This window comes from Pinus tabuliformis, chromosome X, assembly GCF_031772625.1.
Source record: "Pinus tabuliformis cultivar Carrire ecotype Pingquan chromosome X, CPIR1, whole genome shotgun sequence".
Classification (NCBI taxonomy): domain Eukaryota; kingdom Viridiplantae; phylum Streptophyta; class Pinopsida; order Pinales; family Pinaceae; genus Pinus; species Pinus tabuliformis.
In genome coordinates, this window is record NC_142308.1 from 25,321,289 (window position 1) to 25,346,321 (window position 25,033).

General features: G+C 39.3%; 1 protein-coding gene across 1 annotated transcript in view; it reads right to left on the reverse strand.

Moving 5' to 3' along the window:
- LOC149138140 (phosphoserine phosphatase, chloroplastic-like) overlaps window positions 1–25,033 on the reverse strand; it is a 225,675-nt gene that overhangs the window by 97,952 nt on the left and 102,690 nt on the right. The window contains exon 4 of the mRNA XM_089449156.1: window positions 6,769–6,862. Coding sequence (XP_089305282.1) covers window positions 6,769–6,862 — 94 coding nt within the window. The remainder of the gene's footprint in view (window positions 1–6,768; window positions 6,863–25,033) is intronic.

Here is a 25,033-nt window from a genome sequence, read left to right on the forward strand (position 1 = left end):
ATTCACGTAATTATGCTTTAGTGCTATTTAGAATTAAAGGGTCTATTGTGAGAAAAGAAGTCACTATTGCTATCTCACCTACCAAAGATAATAATTATATAACGCTTAAAATCGCAAACCAATTAGTGATTCCAGAGTCAAATATAATCGAAAAATTACACTGTTTTGGCAACAAAAAATATGACAACCAATTTACAATTAAACATTGAGGATTATACATTTATATCGTAATTCTCAGTTCAAACCCTATGGAGCAATCAAGGTGACATTATTTTGGGTTTACCTTAGATGGAAACTCTAGGATCCTTCATCTTAAATACGAAAAAAAAAAAGTTTTTAACATTTTCCTACAGGAAAAAGAAAATAACACTCAAGGATGTTACACTTAAGCCAAATTCAGCAACACGAAGACATACAAGATATTTCAAAAATAATTTTTCAAGGTAAAAAATTACTACAAAATATGCAAAGAGAAATTGACAAGATCACCATTGACAAAAACGAAGAATTTTCTCGGCTTAAAGACCATAGTGAAAAATTACTGACGCCAATTAAGAAACTTAAGAACGATGAAAAGTCATTAGAAAACAAGGTACAACAATTTATCAAGAAAGAAGCATCAAATGTAGAAATTCAAGTTGACGAAAAACAACAAATACCGATCCAATCAATATCACAACTCAAGAAGAGGACAAACTAGTTGAAGTAAAGATGCACTCAGAAGTGGCAGTTCCAAACAAAATAAGGGAAAATCAAATCACTAGAATTCCTTATCAACATCCGAATCACGAGAGTAGACAACTCAATCAAGCTATGTATTTAGAACAAAAACAACAAACTGACGTTCCGAAGAATACTAATCTCAGTATAATTCAGTCTTGTGATAACAATTCACACGAACTGTCTAGTATCCACAAGATTCTACATAAGATTAATTTAGAATGGTCAGATCCATTCTCAGTTCGACAGTTTTATTTATCACTCCAAGGACCATATCAACTTGTAGCAACAAAGATGACAATTTTGAGACGAGAAGACATTCGAAACAGAAAAAGAGATCAAGCCCTTTCATTAGGAAGCTTTGAGAACAAAGTTTTTTGAAGAGGAAGTCAATGTTATGAATATAATTATGTAAAAGTAATACATATAAATAATAATCACAATAATATGTAGTTAATAGTTAGTTAAACAAAGACGCATGTCTCTATAGACATGACCATTCATGAAAGGGTATTTACCTGGTTAAATATACAGAACCCTCACTCTCAATTGTATCGTCATTCTTATTGATACATTTAATATATATTATTGTATCTCGATGGAGATCTACATATTCCAAGTCTTCTGGAGTATTTAATGTGAAGAACGAACTTTGTTCGTACCAATGGAATTTATCGTCAAGGTCATAGGTGAATCCTAGTGTTTTAGTTGAGTCTTTTGTAAAAATGATTTGGGAATAATTTAAGCTAATTCGCTAAATTATTTTATTACAAATCATTTGGTCTACTAGATCATATTGAATCGTAGAATTGGGTAATAAATTGAGGGTCTATAACGAACGGTTGTTCCCCCATTGAGGGTTGAAATGTAATCAATCTCATAGTCACTTAAAAGAGGTCCTAAGATATTTAATGAATGTCATATATTAATTTAAGGACTTAATCAATGCTGTCTTGAATGATTTGCAAGTGAATTTTGGACTGATATCATAACAGCAGTAATCTGATCTCATTCTTACAGCAATTTGATTAGTATATTTTAAGGCCTGGAGCATCCTTGAAGTCATTATATTGTAGCTACAGCATTTTGTCGTCTTGAGAATAACCTTATGCCCTTGGTTGGTTACTAACTATCTTCCCTTGTGTTCTTTATTGCATTTCATAATTGCATTGCATTCCTGCACTTGTGATTGCATTCAACACGCAACAATTTAATATCTCTCTCTTGCATAACTATGAGCTATATTGTGAATGATCTAGCTAACCCATGAGCTGATCTTAAGATCAGGTGCCTGTTCTGAAGATTATCTGTTCATGTTCTTGTGTCTTTAGCATCTTGATAATTTGAGGAATAGTGTTGTTCATTGAAGTGTTTATCGTCATCAAGGTCTCTTCAAAGCATTGGATACTAACCATTTCTCTTTGTTCTCACTCGTTTGGATCAGAATTTCATTCCATTGGTTAGTCTGCATCTTTCATCAATCACTATTAGCAAATCTCAGCTATCATCAGTTATTTGTGCTTGTTGTTTATTTTTCACTTGTCTCTGAATGATATATCACATGAGTAAGAAGCATTTGATATCGCCGCCTCTATTGCCATTGTCTTATTCAATGTTGCAGTTATCGTTATCAGGATATTATCGGCAAGGGAAAAAATCGGGAAAAAACAGAAAAAATCGTAAAAATCGGGAAACAATTGGGAAAAAATCGTAAAATACAAAAATATTCATTTTTTTTTCCAATTTTTTTAATATCTAAAGCATCTACAACATAAAATAAATACATTGACACATAAATATGATAAAAGAACTAATATATAAGATATGTAATACCATTTCTAGTGCTACATCACACATAACAGTGAATCATATCCTGAATAGTAAGTCCTGACTCCTGAGTCCCAACTCAGCCTCAAAATATCATAATGTCATAATGTCATATACAATGAAATGAACCAAATAACTAAAGTCTAATACTACTGATTTCCTCTGCCCCTCTTGCGAGAAAATGCAATAGCTTTCCCTTTTCCTCTAGATGTAGATGTCGGTGGAGTTGGCTGTGGACTCTGCTATGCTCTAGAAGCTAAAGAACTAGGAGCTACAGGAGGTAGACCACGTCCTCTACTGGTGATAGGGATAGCCTGGGTAGATTGTGTCACCTCCTCCTCCTGTTGCTCCTCCTCCTCGTCAAAAAATTGGAGAAAAATAAATAAATTCAAGATTTTTTCAAGTTATCGCGATCTTTCGCGAAAAAAAAAATAAATAAATAAAATAAAATTTACGTAAAAATCGGGCGATAATATCGCCAAACTCAAAAAATCACAATTTTCCGATATTATCGTGATTTCCGCAACACTAGTCTTATTGAAAAGTTCTGGAGTAATTCAATGGTTATTCTTAGAATCCCCAAAATCTTGAATTTTAAAGTGAATGTACTTGTTTTATTCACATTGTCGGTTACCTCTCGCTCATATATCAATCTTGCTTCTTGTACTTCCCTTGCATTGCATTCATTGGTAATCAGAGCTGCGAGCCTAATCTCATTAATTGCAGATTATCATGTGTTGATCGTATCTCATTTGTGGTGATGTTGTTGCAATTTCACTTCTTGCTCGTAATTTTGATTGTCAAGCCAATTTCCTTAAGCAACACTTGTATCTTGTAACTTACTCCATTGTGCAAGTATATTTTGTCTTGAGCATTGTTATTGAAGGCACTGGTCCCTTAACTATTAATCTTGAAGTGTCTTAAGAATATAATCTAATCAAGATCTCTAATACATTGCTCATTAATCACACTTGCGAACTAATTATAATCAAATTCATAAGATAGCTAAGTGTATCTCCTAGAACTTGTTGGTTCCCAACAAGTTTCCCCTCATCCTTAACCTTTCACCTTTTGGGACTACCCCCCTTAGCTTGCCTAGAAGATAGCTAGAACGGAGTGTGCATGGACCAGAGTGACAACCTCTGCCCTGAGTCATTGTCGCTCTTGGTGTACAATTTGGGCAACAACAGTGGTATATTAGGACTTTGTGATTGTATATGAGAAAGAGGCTAACATTGCAAGTTCCAGTCATTGTATTTTTCTTTGTAAATTCTTTGTAGGTCAAAACCCTGATTTTTCCAAATTAATTAATGAAGGAGAATTATTGTGGGTGTTTATTTGTTGTAATGTGTGATTGATATCTGTTTGATTCTATTTCCATTGCATATAAATTTCTAGATGTTAAAATACTAGTGATCTATTTTTAAATGTGGAAAAAGTCAAACTCGAGAATAAATTGGCAAGGGTCCGAAAATTGAAAAAGTCGTTAAAATCGGGAGAAAATTGAAAAAATTGGCAAAACTCAGCAAAAATTTTTAAAAAGTACAAAATATTCATTTTTAATTTTTTTTTAGCATCTAAAGTATCCACAACATCAGATAAATGCATTGCCACATAAATATGAAAAGAAAGCTAATATATAAGATGTATAAGAAGTCTAGTGCTACATCACATATCAACAGTGAATCAAGTCCTAAATCCTGACCCCTGACTTAGTCTCAAGAGTCAAAATATCAATAAAAAATACAATAAATGTATATTATCATCATGAGTCATCTACATGTCATAAACTAGTAAGGCACTGAGTTCCTCTGCCTCTTTTACAGGAATATGGAATGTTTTTTCCTTTTCCTCCCACGTTGAGCAGTGGACAAAACTCCAAATCCACACCACAAAACTAGTCAAATCTCCTTCTCTTGGGCATTGACAAACTTCTCTCTCCACAGGCTCAAATCCTAAAGGTTTGAGTGCAAAATGAGTAAAAAAACAGACTTTCCCCAACTTATACGTGCCCCGGTCCTAAGTCACGATTTTTTCATTCGAATTGTGATTTTATCGAGAGTTTGTTGATTCAATTGCTAGTTTTTTAAGTTTGAAAAACTCCCGAAAAATTCGGCCGATAACATCGGTGAGTTGAAAAACTCGTGATTTCGAAATGTTATCGGGATTTTTTCGGGAGGTTTTCCATGGAGCTATTTTTCAACAATTCAAACTTTACTTGGTAAAAAAAACTATGTTACTAGGAAACGTGGGTTTTGGGATGGGGACGTATGTCATTTTTTGAAATAGGGTGCGTAGGTTCGTCGGGGGTATATTATAATTTATATATATAATATATAAATATATTTTATAAATTTAATAAATATGAATTTGTATATTTTTCAACTTTAAACAAGAAAACTAAAATATTTATGATTTAAACTTTAAATATTTAAACATGCACATCATTGACCATTCAACATTCACAATCAAACTTCAAAATTTCTAGTTTGATATCAAGTGCAAATTGGAGTTTACATATTAATAAGAATCATAATATATGTCCATTGTCATACTACATTCAAAATTTGCCTTAACGCATCTCCAAACAAGAACTAGGAAATTTTAAAATACTAAAATAAAAATAGCTAATAGTGAACAATGGCTTCCTTAAGCCATGTCATCAGCATCACTCAGATCTTCAGTTAGCATGCTCTCCAGGTAGGAATCACTCTCATCTTGAGGCTCCTTCTCATCCATAGAAACTGGAGGTAGCTCAATAAGGTCATCCGGTTGTATCTCCTCATCCACACACATAATATCATCTATGTATTGGTCCCATCGCTTGAAAGGACCCTCCTTGTACCCAGGGTCTTTTCGAGATATGAGACGAAGTGTGCTGTGAATGTACACTAAGTTCTTTGTCTTCTTTGAGCCCAACCTATTTCTCTTTACTGAATGGAGAAAGGCATTAGTAATCCAATTCCTCTCGCAAGATGAAGAACTAGCTACTTAGAATATTAAGGGAAGCCCATTAAATTAATTAAAATTTTAAAAATAAAAACTAAAATGAACCCCCAAAGAACCCAATTTTGGGGTTCCAAGTACCTATCATTAGGGTTCTCCGTACTCGTCAAGACAAAAGAACTCGAAAATTTTTAATGGAGAACCTGGTTCTTATGGGTTCTTCTCAAAAGCACCCGTACCCGAATCTAGTACTTGGGGACAAGAATCCGGGACGGGTTCAAGAACCCCACCCCCAGGTTCGCGAACCCGTGCAACATAGAAAATAAATAAATTGCTACGAATAAAAATTGTTGTGAGAAAATAAATTTGCGTTGGAATTAGGAGATTTAACATATGACACCAACATGTAGGACTAAGAAGGTGTCATGTTTCTTAGATAAAAGCCTAACAGGTGTGTCCTAGAGCTAATTCATAGGTGTGTGCTAGAGAGAAAATTCAAAATACAGCCCAAGAAAAAGAGAGTGAACAAAGAATTTATGATGTCTAAGTTGTCACATGTATTACAAAGATCAAGAAGATCACCTGATGAATCTTACAAATGAGATTCAAATGTATTAATACGCAAGTCAAGAGGTAGAGCACCCTTCCCAAGAGAGGTTATGGGCCCCCATAACAACTAAGTTGATCTTAACCACCTAGATATATAATAAATTAGCGTTGACTAGGTAAGCTTTAAGGCTTAAGCCCAACAATAGAAACACACTAATAGTCTAATACACGATAATGATGATTATATAGTGAAGTCAGCCACGACCACATGTGAAGATTACACTGCCATTCCAACATTAATACTTAGAAATGACAAAAATAGTATGATGGGACTTGTAATGATAGGCATACAACGAGTGTATAGAAAGCTACAAAACATCATCAGTCTTTTATTAAAACTGAAAATTCAGCACATTCCTAGTTTGAATCAACAGATTTTTTACCATAGAGATTATCACTTTAGAATTTTAGTAGTTATGAACAAAGCAATTAAAATGAATTTATCCAACTTATCATGAAACAATGAGGGAAATAATCACCACAACCTAGTGCATAAACATTAAAGTTCACGTTTTTTCATCTATCTTCCAATCTTTAGTTAACAAGCCCTCACAAGAATGCATTTACTTCAGACATACTATTGCACAAAAGAAATCCTTGAATATGTTTATCTTTACTCCATGAATTTTCCACAAGATTGCCTCAAAACAACAGAAAATAACATACTTCTATCATCTGACGAAATCCTCCAGATACTAGAAAAACATCAACACCCTTGGCCTTGAGATTCTTCACCAAATCTTGTATTCCTGTATTAAGCCTGCATAAAAATGGTGCTTGCAAATGTCTATAAAAGCTTAACTACTGAAATAAAACAGTTTCAAATCAAATTGTTAAATAAAATTTGAACCTACCATTACTGAATGTGCAGATTTTGAACCATAATAAAAACAGTTAATTTTTCAATCAAGAGATGAAGAAACTAAGCATCGATATTCCAAATTATCGATGTTGAAACTTGAAACAAAACCATTCCTGTCCAGAATTTCCAAAATTCCTTCTTGGAGATGTATTGAAATTCAGCAGTAGGAAGCAGAATGTCGAAAGAGCAAATGCAATTTTTTTATTCTGCAGTCTTCCAGCAATGATTGGACCAAAAACATTACAGCAGACTTTTTGAAATTGTGCAGCCCATGTTCACACAACTAACAACTGGGTTACTGAGCATTCTCCAAACTTTTTCCATTGATTTCCAAAGTATTCAAGATTCTCTGAGCTGCAACAGCTAGTTTTTTGCCTTTCCAGAATTGCCACAGTTCTCTCTTGGAGATGTGTTGACATTCAGCAGTAGGAAGCACAACGCTGAAAGAACATTTGCAATTTTTTAAACTGCAGTCTTCCATCAAATATTTGACCCAAAAGCATTACTGCAGATTTTTTAAAATTGCGCAGCCCATGTTCACAGTGCACACAACTCACAACTGGGCTTTCTCCAACCTTTCTCCATTGATTTCAATAGTATTCAAGATTCTCTGAGCTGCAATAGCTAGTTTTTCATGATGGGGATGCTCATAACTCTGATATGATTGGAAGCCACGAAAGATTCTCCGATGTCGAAAAGAAGAAGTTGATCTCCCAGAGCAAGCCTGCATAGATGAGATCTCCCTAAGATTAAGAGGGAGTCCAGATGAAGATGCACTACCTGGTTGAGGGGGAGGGCATAGCTTGGTATTATTTGAAGAATGAATTTCAGAGGATATGTTGTTGCATAGGAAGTAGGCAGGAAAAATGTATGATTAAAGAATATTCTATCAAAGATTCAGTTGAGAGTCCTACTGTGAAAAATTGAGTAGCAACATCTAGTTGTCTGAAAGACCCTGGAGGTTTGTATTTGATTATGTACATGTGAAAGTATATTATTGATTAGGGTTGTGTTTGTACAGGTGAATCTCTCGAAGAATTTGATAGCATGCTCGTAACCAATCAGGTTGATTGGGAGAGATTGGTCATTCTTGATCTGATGGATCAAGGGGTGTTGAAGTTTTGTGAGTGAAGCATCGCCTGGGAAGACATCTGGCTGACACTTCGTGTTTATGTCTGAGTCCCAAAGATGGAAAGATGGTGTTGGTTATTGAGGTCTGTTTTGGACACACACCTAGGTGTTTGGGTTGATGGTTAGCAAGTAAGCCTGAGGGTACCTAAAGGGAATGAAAGCTTGAGTCCATTTTAGTCCAACCTGGATAGATTGCCCTAGTCAGGAATCTAGTCCATGGCATTGCAGTGCCAAAACTATTGAGTGACTGTTTGGATAGATTGCCCTAGTCAGGAATCTAGTCCATGGCATTGCAGTGCCAAAACTATTGAGTGACTGTTTGGATAGATTGTCCTGGTCAGGAATCTAGTCCATGGCATTGTGGTGCCTAAAGTTCTTCGTGGTTCATATAGTTTGAGATCTTCCATTGTATTTGTACATTATGAATACCTCCCTAGTTAAGAGGGAGTGTTAGAAAATGTAACTATGTTCGGCCTTCAATAATGTACTTGAGTCATTATGAAATGTACTTGTCAAAAGAATAAGGAAAAGAATTTTTACTATTATTATTGTGACTTATTAAAGCATGTGTTTCATGCATGGGTCACCATGTTTTAGGTCAAAGTCCCCATTGCGGACTTCTAGGATTTCTATAAAGTTATTGTACATTTAAAGAGATCCTTCTTGGGCTTTTGAATCATGTAAAAAGGTTAAGTATTGAGTCAAATACGAATTATGTAACCTCCACACCATGTCGGCCTAGAAAAAGATCAAGTCAGCCTAAAGACCCTATTCGACCCCATAAGAACCCTATAAAAGGAAGCTCATCAAATTCATTTGGAGCATCATTCTCTCAAAAATTTGAATTCTCTTGTAGCTAGGAAGAAGTGCAAAACTCTCTTGTTGCTGGGCAGAAGTGCAAAGTTCTCTTGCAGCTAGGAAAAGGTGCGAAGTCTGTTGCCGAGAACCCAAAGTGAATGTGAGTTTGGGGAAGTCTAAGGAGACAAGGAAAATCGAAATTTTGGTGTCTCTCTCTCTTTGTTTCGTGTCTTGGATTGGGAGATCGAAGTCTTCCAAGTTTCACTGTTGTCGGAAGTTTCCTATTGTCGTAAGTTGCTGCATAGTCGAAGTTGCTGGAAAGAGGTCGTAATTCTGGGAGGCTGGCTTGGTGTGGAGGGAAGGTTTGGTGTTGGTCTAGGGTGAAGAGCCTCAAAGAATACTATTGAAAGGAAGAATTATCTTGACTGGGTTTCCCCTCAAGGAGGGTTTTTCCCTCGCATGTGCCTACATCTGGTGTCTTTGTTTTATGTATTGTTGCTTTTGGTAATGGCTTGATTAACTAAAGAAAGAAGATATAAAGAATCGTAATAATAAGAAACATCACAAATAATTATCAAGAACAAAAAAATCTTTACTACCTTTCTGATTTTCTAACAGTTCGATATCTCAAGAATAGTTGGAGAAGTGCGATGTTTGTTGTCGGGAAGCCAGAGGAAGTGCAAGTTTGGGGAAGTCTAAGGAGAAGAAGAAAATCGAACTTTTGGTGCCTCTCTCTCTGTTTCGTGCCCTAGATTAGGAGATCAAAATCTTCCCAGTTTCAATGTTGTCGGAAGCTGCCTGTTGCTAGAAGCTGCTACCTAATCGATGTTACTGGAAGGGGTCGAAGATCTGGGAGGCTAACTTGAAGTCGAGGGAAGGTCTAGTCTTTGTTTAGGGTGAAGAGTCTCAAAGAATATTATTGAAAGGAAGAATTATCTTAACTAGGTTTTCCCCTCGAGGGGAGTTTTGCCATGGCATAGTGCCTATATCTTGTGTCTCTTGTTTTCTGATCTTCATACACACATAATATGGTAATTGCTTGATGAAAGATAAGATAATAAAGAAGTAAAAGAAGCCAACACACTCACAAGTACTTATCAAGTAAGGAGAATCAAACTCTAATATAACTACTTTGATTTTCCAACATTGTATCACAGCTAAGGTCAGGAAGAGTCGAAGATCACTTTGTTGGCATGGATTCTCCCTCTATGATGACCAACATAAGACTAGGTATCAACACTGTTGGAAGCTAGATCAAGAAGGTCATCTACTACTTGTTCAACAAGGTCAAAAGTCAAGGATTCTTAGCTGCTCTTACAGGTTTTCTTACTAATGACAATGCATGGATCATTAATAGTGGAGCATCGAGACACATGACAGGAGAAAGTAAACAATTTCATACACTATCAAAGGAGCCATCTTCTTATGCAATGGAATTGGGTGACAACAAAAGCTATGATGTTAGAGGCATGGGATCAACATGTTGAAACTAGATAATGGATCGAAGTTGCATCTCAACAACATTCTATATGTTCCAGGATTGAAAAAGAATTTGCTTTCTATTTCTTGTTTAGAAGATAAAGGGGAAAGAATTTCTTTTGCTGATGGAAAAGTATTACTTTGGGGAAAAGACTCTAGCATTGATAAAGCTAGGGTTATTGGAGTTCGTGAAGGAAGTCTTTATAGAGTCATTACACCACCTCCTCAAGCTCTAGTTCATATGGAAATAAGTCCCATTGAGCTATGGCATAGGAGGTATGGTCATCTACATTATAAGGTCATCCCTACTCTTAGTCAACTAGTTCATGGTATTCCTAATATGAAGTTGGATCATGAAGGTGTGTGCAAGGGATGCTCTTTGGGAAAACATACAAGAAAGCCATTTCACAATAGTGAAACTAGGTCTAAAGAGATATTAGACCTCATCCATTCTGATGTGTGTGGGCCCATGTTTGACAAATCACTTGGAGGTCATCTCTACTATGTGACATTTATTGATGACCATTCTAGAAAGACATGGCTCTACCTTCTCAAAACAAAAGATGAAGTATTTGATAAGTTCAAGGAGTTTAGGGCTGAAGTGGAAACCCTAACCGAAAGAAAGATAAAAACTTTGAGGTCTGATAATGGTGGGGAATACACTTCTAAGGAATTGATTGCATATTGTAAGGAAGCAGGTATTAAGAGGGAGCTCATTGTTCCCTATTATCCCGAACAATATGTATTGGCCGAAAGAAAGAACAGGTCAATTGAAGAAGGCATTCGAACTATGCTCCTTGATCAAGATCTACCAAAATTCTTATGGGGAAAAGCAGTGATGACAGTCGTATACATTCAAAATAGAAGTCCTCATAATAGTCTTGATAATACAACACCTGAAGAAGTATTCACAAGAAAGAAGCCGAGTGTGGATCACCTTCGAATCTTTGGAAGTCTAGCATATATCCATGTTCTGAAAGACAAGCAAAAGAAGTTGGACTCTACAAGTATCAAGGGAATATTTGTTGGATATAGTCTCTCTCCAAAAGCATATAGAATTTACATTAAGGAAGGAAGATATATTGAAGTAAGCAAGGATGTCATATTTGATGAGAATCAAGCATACAAGAAATCAAAGGATATTCCTATTGATTCTAATGATGAGGAAGTTCCCATATTTGAAGAAGAAGAAATTCATCATGAAAACTCTACTACAAATCTCAAAGAAGAATGACCAAGTGAGCCTATTCAATCAGTGGTCATCCCAACCACAAGGAAGAGGCCAAATTGGTTGAAAGCTACATTGGAAGATGCTGAAGGACATGAAGCTACGAAAGGAACCTTCAATGAAAGAAAGAAACCGAAGAGATATTCTGGTTATGCTGAATATATGACAAAATTGATTGAAGTCGAACCATCTACTTTCAAGGAATGTGTGCATCAAGAGGTTTGGAAGAAAGCAATGCAGGAAGAATATCAATCCATCATGAAGAATGGGGTTTGGGAAATCGTTCCTAGACCTAGTGACAAATCGGTTGTCACATCTAAATGGATCTATAAGATCAAACATGCAGTTGATGCAAGTAAAGACAAGTATCAAGAAAGATTCGTTGCAAGGGGTTTCTCTCAAAAGGAAAGGGCATTGATTATGAAGAAACCATCGCACCTACAGCAAGGTACACTATTATTAGATCGTTGGTTTCATTGGCTGCAACAATGGGGTGGAACATCCATCAAATGGATGTGAAGACCGCATTTCCAAATGGGACCATTGATGAGGAATTTTACACGAAAAACCCGGAGGCTTTGAAGTTGATAACAAGGACTCTCATGTTTGCAAACTTCAGAAGGCCCTGTATGGTTTGAAGCAAGCACCTAGGGCACGGTATGCAAGGATGGGATGCATATCTAGTAAGAATTGGGTTCGTGAAGAGTTATGTTGATCTGAATCTCTACATCAAGGTTGTGAATGATGAGCCCGTCATTATTCTGCTATATGTGGATGATCTATTCATCACAGGTGTGGAGCGAAGAATCCAAGAATGCAGGAAGATGTTGGCAGCTGAATTTGAAATGAAGGATCTAGGACTGATGCACTATTACCTAGGTCTAGAAGTATGGCAGAGACCTAGGGAGATATATTTGGGGCAAGGAAGGTACATCATCAAGTTATTGTAGAAATTTGGGATGATGGATTCCAAGCCAATGACTACTCCTATGATCACCAATCTCAAGAAGTTGAGGGACTCTGACTCTAGCCTCATGGATCCTACCTCCTATCATCAGTTGGTGGGTTCCCTAATGTATCGAGTAAATACTAGGCCAAATATATGTTTTGCAGTACACATTCTTAGTCAGTTTCAGTTGAAGCCCGGTTATGATTGTGAAAATTCCTATACTCAAGGAACCCCTACAGCAACAAAACTGATTTAACTTCTCCTACTTGATTTTAATATACATTATCAAGTTATTTTCTTAAAAGTATTGAAGTAAATTACTTTTGCAGCCTACACCAATTTAATTTGATTACATGAAACAAGAAACTGAGCAAAGAACAAGATACATAGGACATCGTTATTTTTGGACAAAATAGTCCCCGAAAAAACCCAATGCGGGAAAACCGGTGCAGCAGCTCTGAGGGTTTTATATTATTAAGAAGTAGTTTTGAATACAATGTTGGATTTCCTCTCAGCAATCCAGTTACACAGAAAAATATAATGGCAGAAAATTGAGTGAGATTACCTCACTTCACCCGGCAGTTTCCGGCAATTTCGGGCAGCAAAACTGGAAAACCCCTAGCTATCTCTGCGCTAGCCTTGCGTAGGCCCTGCGTCAGCCTTACAGGCTCTGCGTCGCCTCTGCGTTGTCTCTTCTGCCTCCTAGAGCTTAAGCTTCCCCAGCTGTTTCGGCAGCTCCCCGACAAAATTCTGGATTTCTGCGTGAGGGCGCCTTTTCCTCCACGTTGGCTCTCCCTGGTTCAGCGTCAAGCCTGTGTGGACCCAAATTGGCCTAACGTCAGTCCCTCTAGGTGTATCTTTGCCCTGCAAGTGTGAGACCACATGATCTCGAACTCCATGGAGTATGAACCTCTTTGCCTTTCCCTGCTCGGCCTTGTACTTCTTCTTCTTATCACTGTCTGCGGGAACAACCACAACACTTTTGACGTAAGCTTCAAGGTCGTACTCCTCCAGAACAGCTAAGATTTTGATCTTCCATATGACATAGTTGGAAGCTCCTTCCAACCTGTCCTGATCTCTGAGCCCATGTGATGCCATCTCACCCAAACTGTCGAATTGACTCCTCTAGTCACTGCACAGCACTGGTTTGCTGCCCGGCAAGTGAAAAATTCGAACTTTTGGCAAGAAAAATCCTCTGAGGAGAAAATTCCCCTTCTATGTGTCTTCGCAATTTTCCGACAGATTTCTGCCCCGGCAAAAACTACGCCCTTCAAGCACTACGCTGAGGCTCTGCGTCACTCCCTCTACCTCTACAAGCTCACTAACCGGAAATCGTACCTCTCTGTCGACTCGCTCAGAGAGAGATTTCCTCAAAATCTCTGCTTTCCCAGCAAGGACTACGCAATCCCTTCAAGGGGATTCAAATTGCTACCAAATGCAGCTATTGGCCTCTCTGCTTAGCGTTGCATCTGCTCTTCCTATTTCAAAATCAATGCTCTGATACCATGTAAAATTCCTACAGTCAAAAAACCCCTACTGCAACAAAACTAAATTTACTTCTCCTACTTGATTTTAATATACATTATCAAGTTATTTTATGAAAAACACTAAAGTAAATTACTTCTGCAACCTACACCAATTTAATTTGATTACATGAAACAAGAAACTAAGCAAAGAACAAGATACATAGGACACCGTTATTTTTGGACAAAATAGTCCCCGGAAAAACCCAATGCGGGAAAACCAGTGCAGCAGCTCTGAGGGTTTTATATTATTAAGCAGTAGTTTTGAATACAATGTTGGATGCCCTCCCGACAATCCAGTTACAGAGAAAAATATAATGGCGGAAAACTGAGTGAGATTACCTCACTTCACCCGGCAGTTTCCGACTGATCCGGCAACAGAACTGGCAAACCCCCGGCTATCTCTGTGTTGGCCCTGCGTAGGCCCCGCATCAGCCTTATAGACTCTGCGTCAGGGTCTATGCTATCCCTTCTGCCTCCTGGAGCTTCTGCGTCAACCTTCCCCGGCTGTTTCAGTAGCTCCCCAACAAAATTCTGGATTTCTGCGTGAGGGCAGCTTCTCCTCTGTGTTGGCTCTCCCTAGTTCAGCGTCAAGCCTGCGTGGGCCTAGACTGGCCCAATGTCAGTCCCTCTAGGTGTTGCATTGCCTCCACTAGAGGCTCTCCGCCTTTCTGCCCAGTATTCGCAAACTATCCCTGCCCCTTTGCTACAAAATGACCACTTAGTTCGAATTTCTCAGCTTCCAAACCCCAAAAATTTCGAACTCTAGATCAATTCGTTCTCTTGGTGTATCTTTTTAAATGAACCCCAAGCCCCCTTCTTATACTTTTCTCGTTGAGACTTCAACGGCCGAGATTAAGTCTCTAATCAACAGCTAAGATTAAAAACTTGACTTGATCTGCTTTCTAGAACATTCTCACCCATATTTTGATTAATACCCATTAATACTTTAACTTTCCTAAGTTTAGACTTAGGAACCCCATTAAAAAATTAATTATTTTAATAAAATACAATCCGGGTGGAATTTAACCAAACGATTTCTAGGTTCTTTAGAACTCATGCGTCTTAGCCTCTCCACCAATTTTCATGGCTAGAGCCCATCTGATGCTACCAAAAACTAACAAGGATCACTGGATAGCAGCTAAACATATACTGAGGTATCTTCGTGGCACTATATATCACTGCCTAAAGTATGATAGTAAGGAAGTCAAGCTAAATGGCTTCACAAACTCTGATTAGGGTGGCAGTGGGATCGATGAAAGGAGCACTGCCGAAGGATGTTTTAGTTTGGGAGATGCTATGATCTCATGGATGAGTGGGAAGCAAGATCTCGTTGCGTTGAGTAACGTTGATGCAGAATATGTGGTTGCATGTGAAGTAGGATAGGAAGTTGTTTGGTTAAGGAAGCTTCTAACAGATTTGTTCGAGAAGTCTCTAGGTCCTACTGTGATTAATTGTGACAATCAAAGTTGTATCAAGATGTCTGGAGATCCTATGTTTCATTCGAGGACAAAACATATCAATAATAAGTTCCAGTTTATTAGGAACTTGGTGCAAGATGGGATCGTGAAGTTGGAGTATGTCTTGACAGATGAACAGGTAACAGACATACTATCAAAGGCTCTTTCGAATAAGAAGTTTGAATATCTGAGAAACTTGTTGGGTTCGATAGACATTGCTGATTGATTTGATGATAAGGAAATGGAAGAGATTTGTTGACGCTTTGCGAGTGAAGCATTGCCTGGGAGGACATCTGGCCGACACTTTGTGTTGATGTCTAGGTCCCAAAGTATGGAAGGGTGGCATGGGTCATTGAGCTCTATCCATGGATACGCACCTAGGTCCCTTGGTTGGTGGTTAGCAAGTAAGCCTGATGGTACCTTGTGAGGTTGAAAGCTTGAATCCACCTTATTCCCACTTGGATAGATTCCCTTGGTCAGGAATCTAGTCCATGGCATTGTGGTATCTAAATTGTTGAGAGACCAATGGATAGATTGCCCTAGTCAGGAATCTAGTCCATCGCATTGTGGTGCCTAAAGTTCTTCATTGTTTCATATAGTATGAGATCTTCCATTGTATTTGTACATTATGAATACCTCCCTAGTTAAGAGGGAGTGTTGGAAAATGTAACTATATTCAGTCTTCATTAATGTACTTGAGTCATCGTGAAATGTACTTGTCAAAAGAATAAAGAAAAGAAATTGTAACAATGACTTATTAAAGCATGGGTTTCATGCTTGGGTCATCATTATATTAGTCAAAGTCCCCATTGTGGACTCCTAGGATTAATATTGAGTTTATAGAGTCATTGTACATTCAAAGAGACCCTTCTTGGGCTTTTGAATCATGTAAAAAGGTTTAGTATTGAGTCAAATATGATTTATGTATCCTCCACACCAAGTCGGCCTAGAAGAGATCAAGTCGGCCTAAGGACCCTAATTCGACCCACAAGAAGCCTATAAATACAAGCTAGTCGAAGTCATTTGGAGTATCACATCTCAAGCTAGTTCGATATCTCAAGAGTAGCTGGAGAAGTGCGAAGTCTGTTGCCGGGAAGCCAAAGGAAGTGCAAGTTTGGGGAAGTCTAAGGAGAAGAAGAAAATCGAACTTTTGGTGCCTCTCTCTCTGTTTCGTGCCCTAGATTGGGAGATCGAAGTCTTCCAAGTTTCGTTGTTGCCGAAGCTGCCTATTGCCGGAAGCCACTGCATAGTCGAAGTTGCTAGAAGGGGTCAAAGATCTAGGAGGCTGACTTGGTGTGGAAGGAAGGCCTTGTCTTTGTCTAAGGTGAAGAGTCTCAAAGAATACTATTGAAAGGAAGAATTATCTTGATTGGGTTTTCCCCTTGAGGGGGGTTTTTCCCTGGCATAGTGCCTATATCTTGTGTCTCTTGTTTTGTGATCTTCGTACACACATAATATAGTAATTGCTTGATGAAAGATAAGATAATAAAGAAGTAAAAAAAGCCAACACACTCACACGTAATTATCAATAAAGGAGAATCAAACCCTAATATATCTACTTTAGTTTTCCAACAAAAGTGACTAGGAGGGTTAATTAATAAAAAGGGGGACTATAGGGGGTCAATGTGAGATTAGATCTCCACGCTTGATCAAGAAGGGCTAAGATCTAATCTCAACACTTGATCTTAGCAATAAGTCTTTCTCTTCATTAAGAGGATAAAAAGGGGTAAAAGGCACTTTGCGTATTTTCATTCTTCATGTGTGAGATAGGCGAAGAGAAGGAGAAGGAGAGGAGTGGCACACAAATCGAGGCTATCAAGGCAGACGTAGCACAGAAATCAAGGACAACTACAACATTGTTTCCAAGGCATCATGGGGCAAATTTTAGATAAGTCAGTGTTGTATTAATTGTTGATTGTACTGCTGTACCAAATTCTCTTAAGGAAAAATAAATCTCCCTTCTTCACTGGTTTTCCCTTTGAGGTTTTTCCAGGGTCAGTTTGACCAAAAATTTCTTGTGTTCAAATTTCATGCATGCTTGTGTGATTTCTCAGCAAAAGTGAAAAGTAGAGTAGATCTCAAGTGTTTCTTGTTTTGAGATTTAAATTCAAGTTTATATCAATTTCTAATAATTATGGGAAGGGCATTAAACTTGATGTGAAAACCAAACTTGAAACCGGGGAGGGATTTACAGTCAAAATTTCTACATGGTATCAGGGCAACAATGAACCTACCAGCTGAACAGTGTTGAATAGCAAGTATAACCAGCCTACATACCTAGAGATTTGGTGGTTGAGAGGGAGATTATTTATCCATTTTCACTGTTGGATAGTTGAGTTGGTTGAGAGGGTCAAATGGCTTCTAGTTTGAGGGTGGAGGCCCAGTTAAGTGGGGCTGAAAACTTTGGCCCATGGAAAGAGAGGATAGTGTTGTTGCTAGAGGAGTTTGAGATGTGGAATATTGTCGAGAGGGTAGTACAACCACCTATTGATCCTATTCAATTGTCAGAGTTCAACAAGTGCAATGTGAAGGCTAAGAGAATCCTTCTTAAGGTGATTAAAGACCACCTTATACCTCATGTGTCAGGGAAGAAACTTTCCTACGAGATGTGGGATTCATTGATAAAACTTTACCAAAGCACTAATGAAAATAGGAAGATGTTGTTATGTGAGAAACTGAGAAACACATAGATGACCAAAACTGACACAGTGACCTCATACCTTACCAACATCACGCAGGTGAGAGATGAGTTGGTTGTAGTGGGAGACATTATTCCTGATGACCAATTGGTCAGGACACAATTGAGTGGCTTCCCCAAGAAGTGGGATGGATTCATGGATGGCATTCTTCCAGATTGGGGGAGGATGTGGGATTATTTCATTCAGGAGGAGACCAAGAGGAATGCCAAGAGTGGCTGTCGGCATGGTGGGATGGATGAGGAAAATGTTGCCATTGTAGCAAAGGCAAAGAAGTCCAAGAAGGGGTCCACAAGTGGGGTCAAGCAGAAGGGGAAATAGAAGACACAAGATAAGGGCATGAGCAAAGTGAGATCCTTTGTTTGCCAAAAAGCGAGGCACCATGCCTTTCATTGTCCCAACAAGAAGGGAAAGAAGAAGAACGTTGTAGCTTATGCAGAGATATATGAGTTCGCCACATAGTTTGACAAAGAGTTTTCTTTGGTGGTCGCCTTGTCACAGACTTATCCTCCAGTGTGTGATACTTAGACAGTGGAGCTTCACACGACATGGCAGGTGTCAGATAGCACTTCACAAATTCGGTTATGAGAGACATAGATCAGGAGGTAATTTTGGGTGATAACTCTACATTTAGAGTAGTTGGTGTGGGGATCGTATCCTTTCAAAGGGAGTCACAGGCTCCCTTGAAACTGACAGATGTCTTGTATGTTTTGGGCTGAAGAAGAACCTCATTTCTATATCTGCTATTGAGGACAAGGGATATGTAGTGGTGTTCCGTGATGGACAGGTCCTCATGTATCCCAAGGAATCCAGCATCACTTCAGCGAGAGTGATTGGCATCCACTTTGGGAAGTTGTATAGACTTATGTTTCAGCCAAGGGGGGCAATGGTATCCACTACCAACAGTAGTGATTTATGTGAGCTATGGCACAGGAGGATGGCACACTTGCATCATGGGGCTTTGTGCATGCTAATGGAGATAGTTGCAAGTGTACCGGTATTTGGCATGGAGCATCATGATGTGTGCAGGGGGTGTGCTTTGGGAAAGTACACCAAGACAACCTTTCTGAGTAGTGACAGTAGGGTGAGTGGTATCCTAGACTTGATTCATTTAGATATATGTGGTCCTATGTCTTCATCTTCTTTGAGTGGATATTTGTATTCACTTTCATTGATGACTACTCTAGCAAGACCTAGATTTTTTTCTTGCAGACCAAGGATGATGCCTTCAAGAAGTTTCGAGACTTCAAAGCTCCCGTGGAGAACTAGACAAGGAAGATCAAGGTCTTGAGGTCTAATAATGGGGGTGAGTACACCTTCCATGAGTTCAAATATTTTTGTGCTAGTGCAGGAATTAGGAGAGAGTGGACAGTTCCTTACACCCCATAGCATAATGGGGTTGCTAAGAGAAAGAATCGGGCCATAGTTGGGGTTGCCACAACCATGTTACATGATCAGGGGCTACCATTCTTCTTATGGGCAGAGACATCAACACTGCAGTATATCTGCAAAACAGGAGTCCACACAGAGTGTTGGGGAGCAAGGCTCCTAAGGAGGCTTTCACTGAGAGGAAGCTAGAGGTGGGGCACTTTAGGATTTTTTGGTGCCTTACATATTCACATGTCCCTTCAAAGAAAAGGACAAAGTTAGAGCCCACAACAGAGAAAGGCATTTTTGTTAGGTACAGTGAGACCTCAGAGGCTTATCAAATCTATGACGAAGATGACTATGACGAGACCTTCGCACTAATGGCTTGGTACACTTTGATTAGAGCAGTGATCTCGATTCTCCATTGCAGCAGAGAAGGGTTGGAAGATCCACCAGATGGATGTCAAGATCATTTTTCTCAATGGGATCATATAGGAGGAGGTATATATCAACCAAAGGGCTTTGAGGTGCAAGGGAGAGATTCTCATGTATGCAGGCTAAAGAAGGCCTTGTATGGGCCGAAGCAAGCACCAAGAGCATCGTATTAGCATATTGATTCCTACTTGCAGCCTTGATTTTGAAGATATAGAGGTGCTACAGGAAACTGTGAAAATATAAAGAAAAAACTGGAGGGGCAACGCACGGTTGTTACTAGTGCCTTGGAGTCTCATCAACAACACATTAAAGAAATAAGTGAGCAGTTTTATGTTGATTTGGGGTAGCATCGGATGTGCTCTAGGCCTCAAATTTTGCAGGGAAGCTTGGGCACATGTATTCCAAAGAACCCAGAAAGTGTTTTGGGAAATTCCACCTAGAGACAATTTTATCAAAATAATAAATAGATTTTCTAATGGGATCCTAAGTCTAAACTTAGGAAATTAAAAAATATTAATGAGTATTAATCTAATTGTGGGTATAACTTCTAGAAGAAGACAAAGATCAAGCTAAAATGATCTTGGCCATTGATTAACTTTTAATCTGGGCCGTTGAATGCCAACGAGAAGATTATTCAAGAAAGCTTGAGGGTCATTTGGAAAACACAACGAGAGATCCAGAGATCGAATTTCTGAAGTGAGAAGTTCTCAGGAGGAAATTTTGAGGGAGTAGATTTCTTGCAAAAAGGGGCAATGAGTATCCGGAAGAAGGAAGTTTTCTTGGGCCGTAGAGTACGAGGCAGATAGAGGGCAGAATGAAGTCTAGAGAAAGGCAGATGCTGGCCCACGCAGAGTTGACGCAGTGGCAGCGCAGGCCTTAGAGGGAGATTGAATTCCTGCTAAGGAAATCAAGTTTCAGTAGCCGAGAGCTAGGGTGTGAGATCAGGAGGCAGAGATTCGGATTTTCCAGCCAGCAAAGGGTCCAGAGAAGGAGCAGTGTGATACCCAGCAAGGGTGACACAGGAACTGCGTAGGAGTGACACAGTTCTGCACAAAGGCTCCAGTTCAACGTGATCAGACTTAGATTCTCCCAGTGACAGTGTGAGATTATTTCACCATTCATTTTGTCCAGTTTCTCTCTGTATCGTATTGCTAGTTGAGCATCCAAGAATTGTACTCAGATTTTCTCCTGCACAATAATAAAACCCTCAGATCTGTTGGACCGGTTTTCCTGCATTGGGTTTTTCCGAGGACATTTGTCCAAAAAATACTATCACTTGTGCATCTTTCTCTATTTGTTATGTTCTTGTTTTGGGCAAATTAATTAATTAAGTGACGGTTGCAGTGAGTTAGCTTCGATAATTGTTGTAGGAAACAGTAAATAATTTGTTTCAGTATTTAACAAAAATGAGAAGTTTAATCAATTGCTGTAGTAGGTGATTCGGGTGGGATTCTCGAATTTTCACATGGTATCAGAGCTAGTGCAGGTGAAGCAAGAAGAATAGTGCCAAAGAACCCAGCGTTCAGCAGAAGAGGGAGATAGAAAAAGCTGCAGGAGGCAGCAGTTCAAAACCCCAGAGGGTTTGCGCTATTCTAGCCGGAGGGCTGAAATTTCGGTGACTGTTGCAATTACAGGCAGACAAGGATTTAGTATACCCAAGGATCCTATCTGGTGAGGGTTTTTTCAAAGTCTGATCCTTATCCTCGTCTTTTGCTACAATGGAAGAAGATTTAGTGGATTATTCAACTGAGCCCATGGAATCTATGCCGATCTAGACTGAGGATCCACCTCAGCATGTCGTTTTGGATTCACCGGTAGTTGTAGGGGAACCGGTTGAACAAGTTGATGCCTATACCCCTGTCGTGGGCGAGGGGGAGATCTCGTTATCTACATTAGGGTTTGAACCCTCTAAGACAATTCCGAGAATATCTACACCAATTGACCCTTTAGCACCATATTTGGCATCTTCTCAGACGCAACCTGTTTTCTCAATCTCATCACCATCAGAGATTTTGTCATGGGAGCAAGAACAATTCTCCTCTCTAGGGACAGGCCTCGGGGAAGCCTCTACAGCATCTGTACCAATTGACCCTTTAGCGTCGTATTTGGCATCAGTTGCAACCTGTTTTCTCAATCTCATCACCATAAGAGATTTTGTTATGGGAGCAAGAACAATTCTCCTCTCTAGGGACAAGCCTCAGGGAAGCCTCTGCAGCACCGAACGAGGTCTATAGGGAAAAGGCATATGATATATGTTCCGAAGAGTTAGGGTAGAGAGGAACCTATGAGCCGAACACTACAACCCAAGGAAATCAGTTTCTCAATCGGTGAAGACATCAAGATGTTTCCATATTGAGCCTCACATCTCTCTGGATCTAGAGCAATTCGACACTAGCGTTTCAAGAGCATAAGATTGTTTGAACCATAAAATAGGACTCTCAAAAGAAGGAACGCAGAGGAAATCTGGCAAAAATCAAAAAGCACCAAAGTTAGGGAGCGAGTGCGTATGTTGGCCTTCGGGGAAGGAATTAAAATGGTGCAGGTCTTGGACACCGCAAGCACAGTGCTTGTTGGAAGAGTTCGAGGACAAAACTATTCCACGTCAAGAATTAAGCGATGGGTAGTTGAGATTTGGGGCCAAACTCTTGATCAGTTGCCTTATGTTATGACCATGACAACGGGATGGTTTGCCCTAAACATCACTCATCCTGATCATGCTAATTGGGTAATGTTGAAATTCTGGCACATTGAGATGGCACCAATTCTTCTAAAACGGTGGACGCCGCTTTTTGATCAGGATAAGGAGAATTTGGGTGCAGGTCCTATTTGGGTGCGAGTTCTGGGTCTACGTCTTCATTTCTGGTTTGAGGATGTATTTCGGTGCATTGGGAATGATCTGGGCATCTATTTGGACCATGACAAATCATTTATAGAGACAGGAAAGATGTTTGCTGCCCGCATTCTTGTGCATTTGGACACCAGGGATGGAATCGTCAGGATGCAAAATTTGGACTATGAACGGGTTCCTTTTAGATGCAGAAGACGCCATGAAGTTGGCCATCTCTACAAGGATTCCCCACTGATATCTAAAGAAAGTATACCCATGAGACCTATACTAGAGAAGGCTGGGGCACAGACAAAGAATGGTGGATCAAAGGAATCCCCACAAAAGGAACAAACCAAGTCACAGACGTCCCAGAAGGACACTGTCAAAGGCACTCAGCATCCAGCAGCTCGGCCATCTTTAGCAAGGTTCACTCATTCACACTCTTCTAGATCTGGTCTGCTTGCAGATTCTCTTCTCTCTCCCTCCTCCCTAGATAAATCTTGTCATTCTTTTCTGAACTATTTTCTGCATCTATTCCTATCTTTGGGGCTGCTATTTCCTTTTGCAACATGAATCCTATCTCTTGCCCTATGACATCGGCCCATGCCCATTGCCCGACCCCTTCCCCGTCCATCCCTGAATACCCACCTGTCCCGACCCCTGTCGGTGGAGATACCTCTTTAGAGAATAGCACCTGCCATCAATGTTCCACCAAGGTTCCAGGAAGAGGGGGCGAGCGAGTGAGGATACGCGAGAGCGGCCTATGCAAAAGCTCCCCACCAATTTTTAGGAAACGTGGGGGGACGTCAGGGTCTTAAAAACTTATAAATATAAAATATAATTTATAAATTGAGTCCACTATGACAATTGGGTTTGAATTGAAAAGCTGCAAAGCATGATCATTGATATGAATATCATTATCTAATATCATATAAATTTAAAATTCTAATTTATAATCATACATCATACATTATGATTAAAGTTTAAACCATATTGATGTTCCACTTCCTACTATGAACATTGAATACTGAACAGTGAATATTGACATAAAATTATAAAAGTCAAGTCTGATACATCATACATCAAGAGTCAAAATTTTATAGAATTATAAAAGACTAAAGTCAAGTCTGATACATCAAGAGTCAAAATTTTATAGAGTCAGAATAACATAAGAACATCAACATATCAAAAGATAAATGAGCATAATTTTGCTCAAGCCTCAAGGTAATGCCCCGCTAGTCTCTGCATCCAGCTACTGCATGAATAAATCAGGATCAACCATATCACCATCTGAATCTGAATCACTAGCATTCTCAAACATGCTAAGTGGCACACCAACCAACCCCATCTGTCTCTCATCAAATCTCTCCTCCATATCTATCTGTGCATCATCCTCTAGATCAACATCCCATCGTGTTGTTGGTCCCTTCAAATACTCAAGTGTCTTCCTATGCTCAAGACGTAGGGCACTATGCATAGCAACAAACTTCTCCACTCTTTTAGAGGTAAGCTTGTTCCTCTTGATAGAGTGGATGAAGCTATATGTGGACCAATTCCTCTCTGTTGCAGAGGAACTAGGAACGTCTTGCGAATGGAGTGAGGGGCCAGGGCGAATAATGAATTAAATTAAAAAAAACGAATTGAAACCCTAAAGCATTAAAACTAATGTTAAATTTTAATTATAAACAAAAGTTTATTTAAAAAAATTGGGCCCCTCGACCCCCCTCGTCCCCCCTCGACCCCTCACGAGCCCATTTTCGGAAATGACCCCTCAACACAAGGAAACGACTCCCTGGCACATCCCCTTGCGTACCCTGTTTTTTGGGAGCGTGGGGAAATGACCCCTTCTCGTCCCCAAGTCCCTGGAGCGCGGGGGAGCTAGGAAACTAGACCCCCAGGGGGGGTTGCGAGTCCCCGTGGAACACTGCCTGCCATAGGAATAATCTTCGATCCCATGCAAATGACAAGCCACCCAACAAGATGGATGTGGCATTGGTGTCGCCTCTCCCATTAAAGGACCCAAGCCATCAAGAGGAAGACATTCCAATATATCTGAAGCCATTCACAAAGCTAGGATGGAGGTGGCATTCGACAAACAAATTTCTATTAATCGGGTTCTTAGAGCAAAAGGCAGCCCTAAAGTGGTTCCCAGATGAAGTGCATCTCCTTCAATTG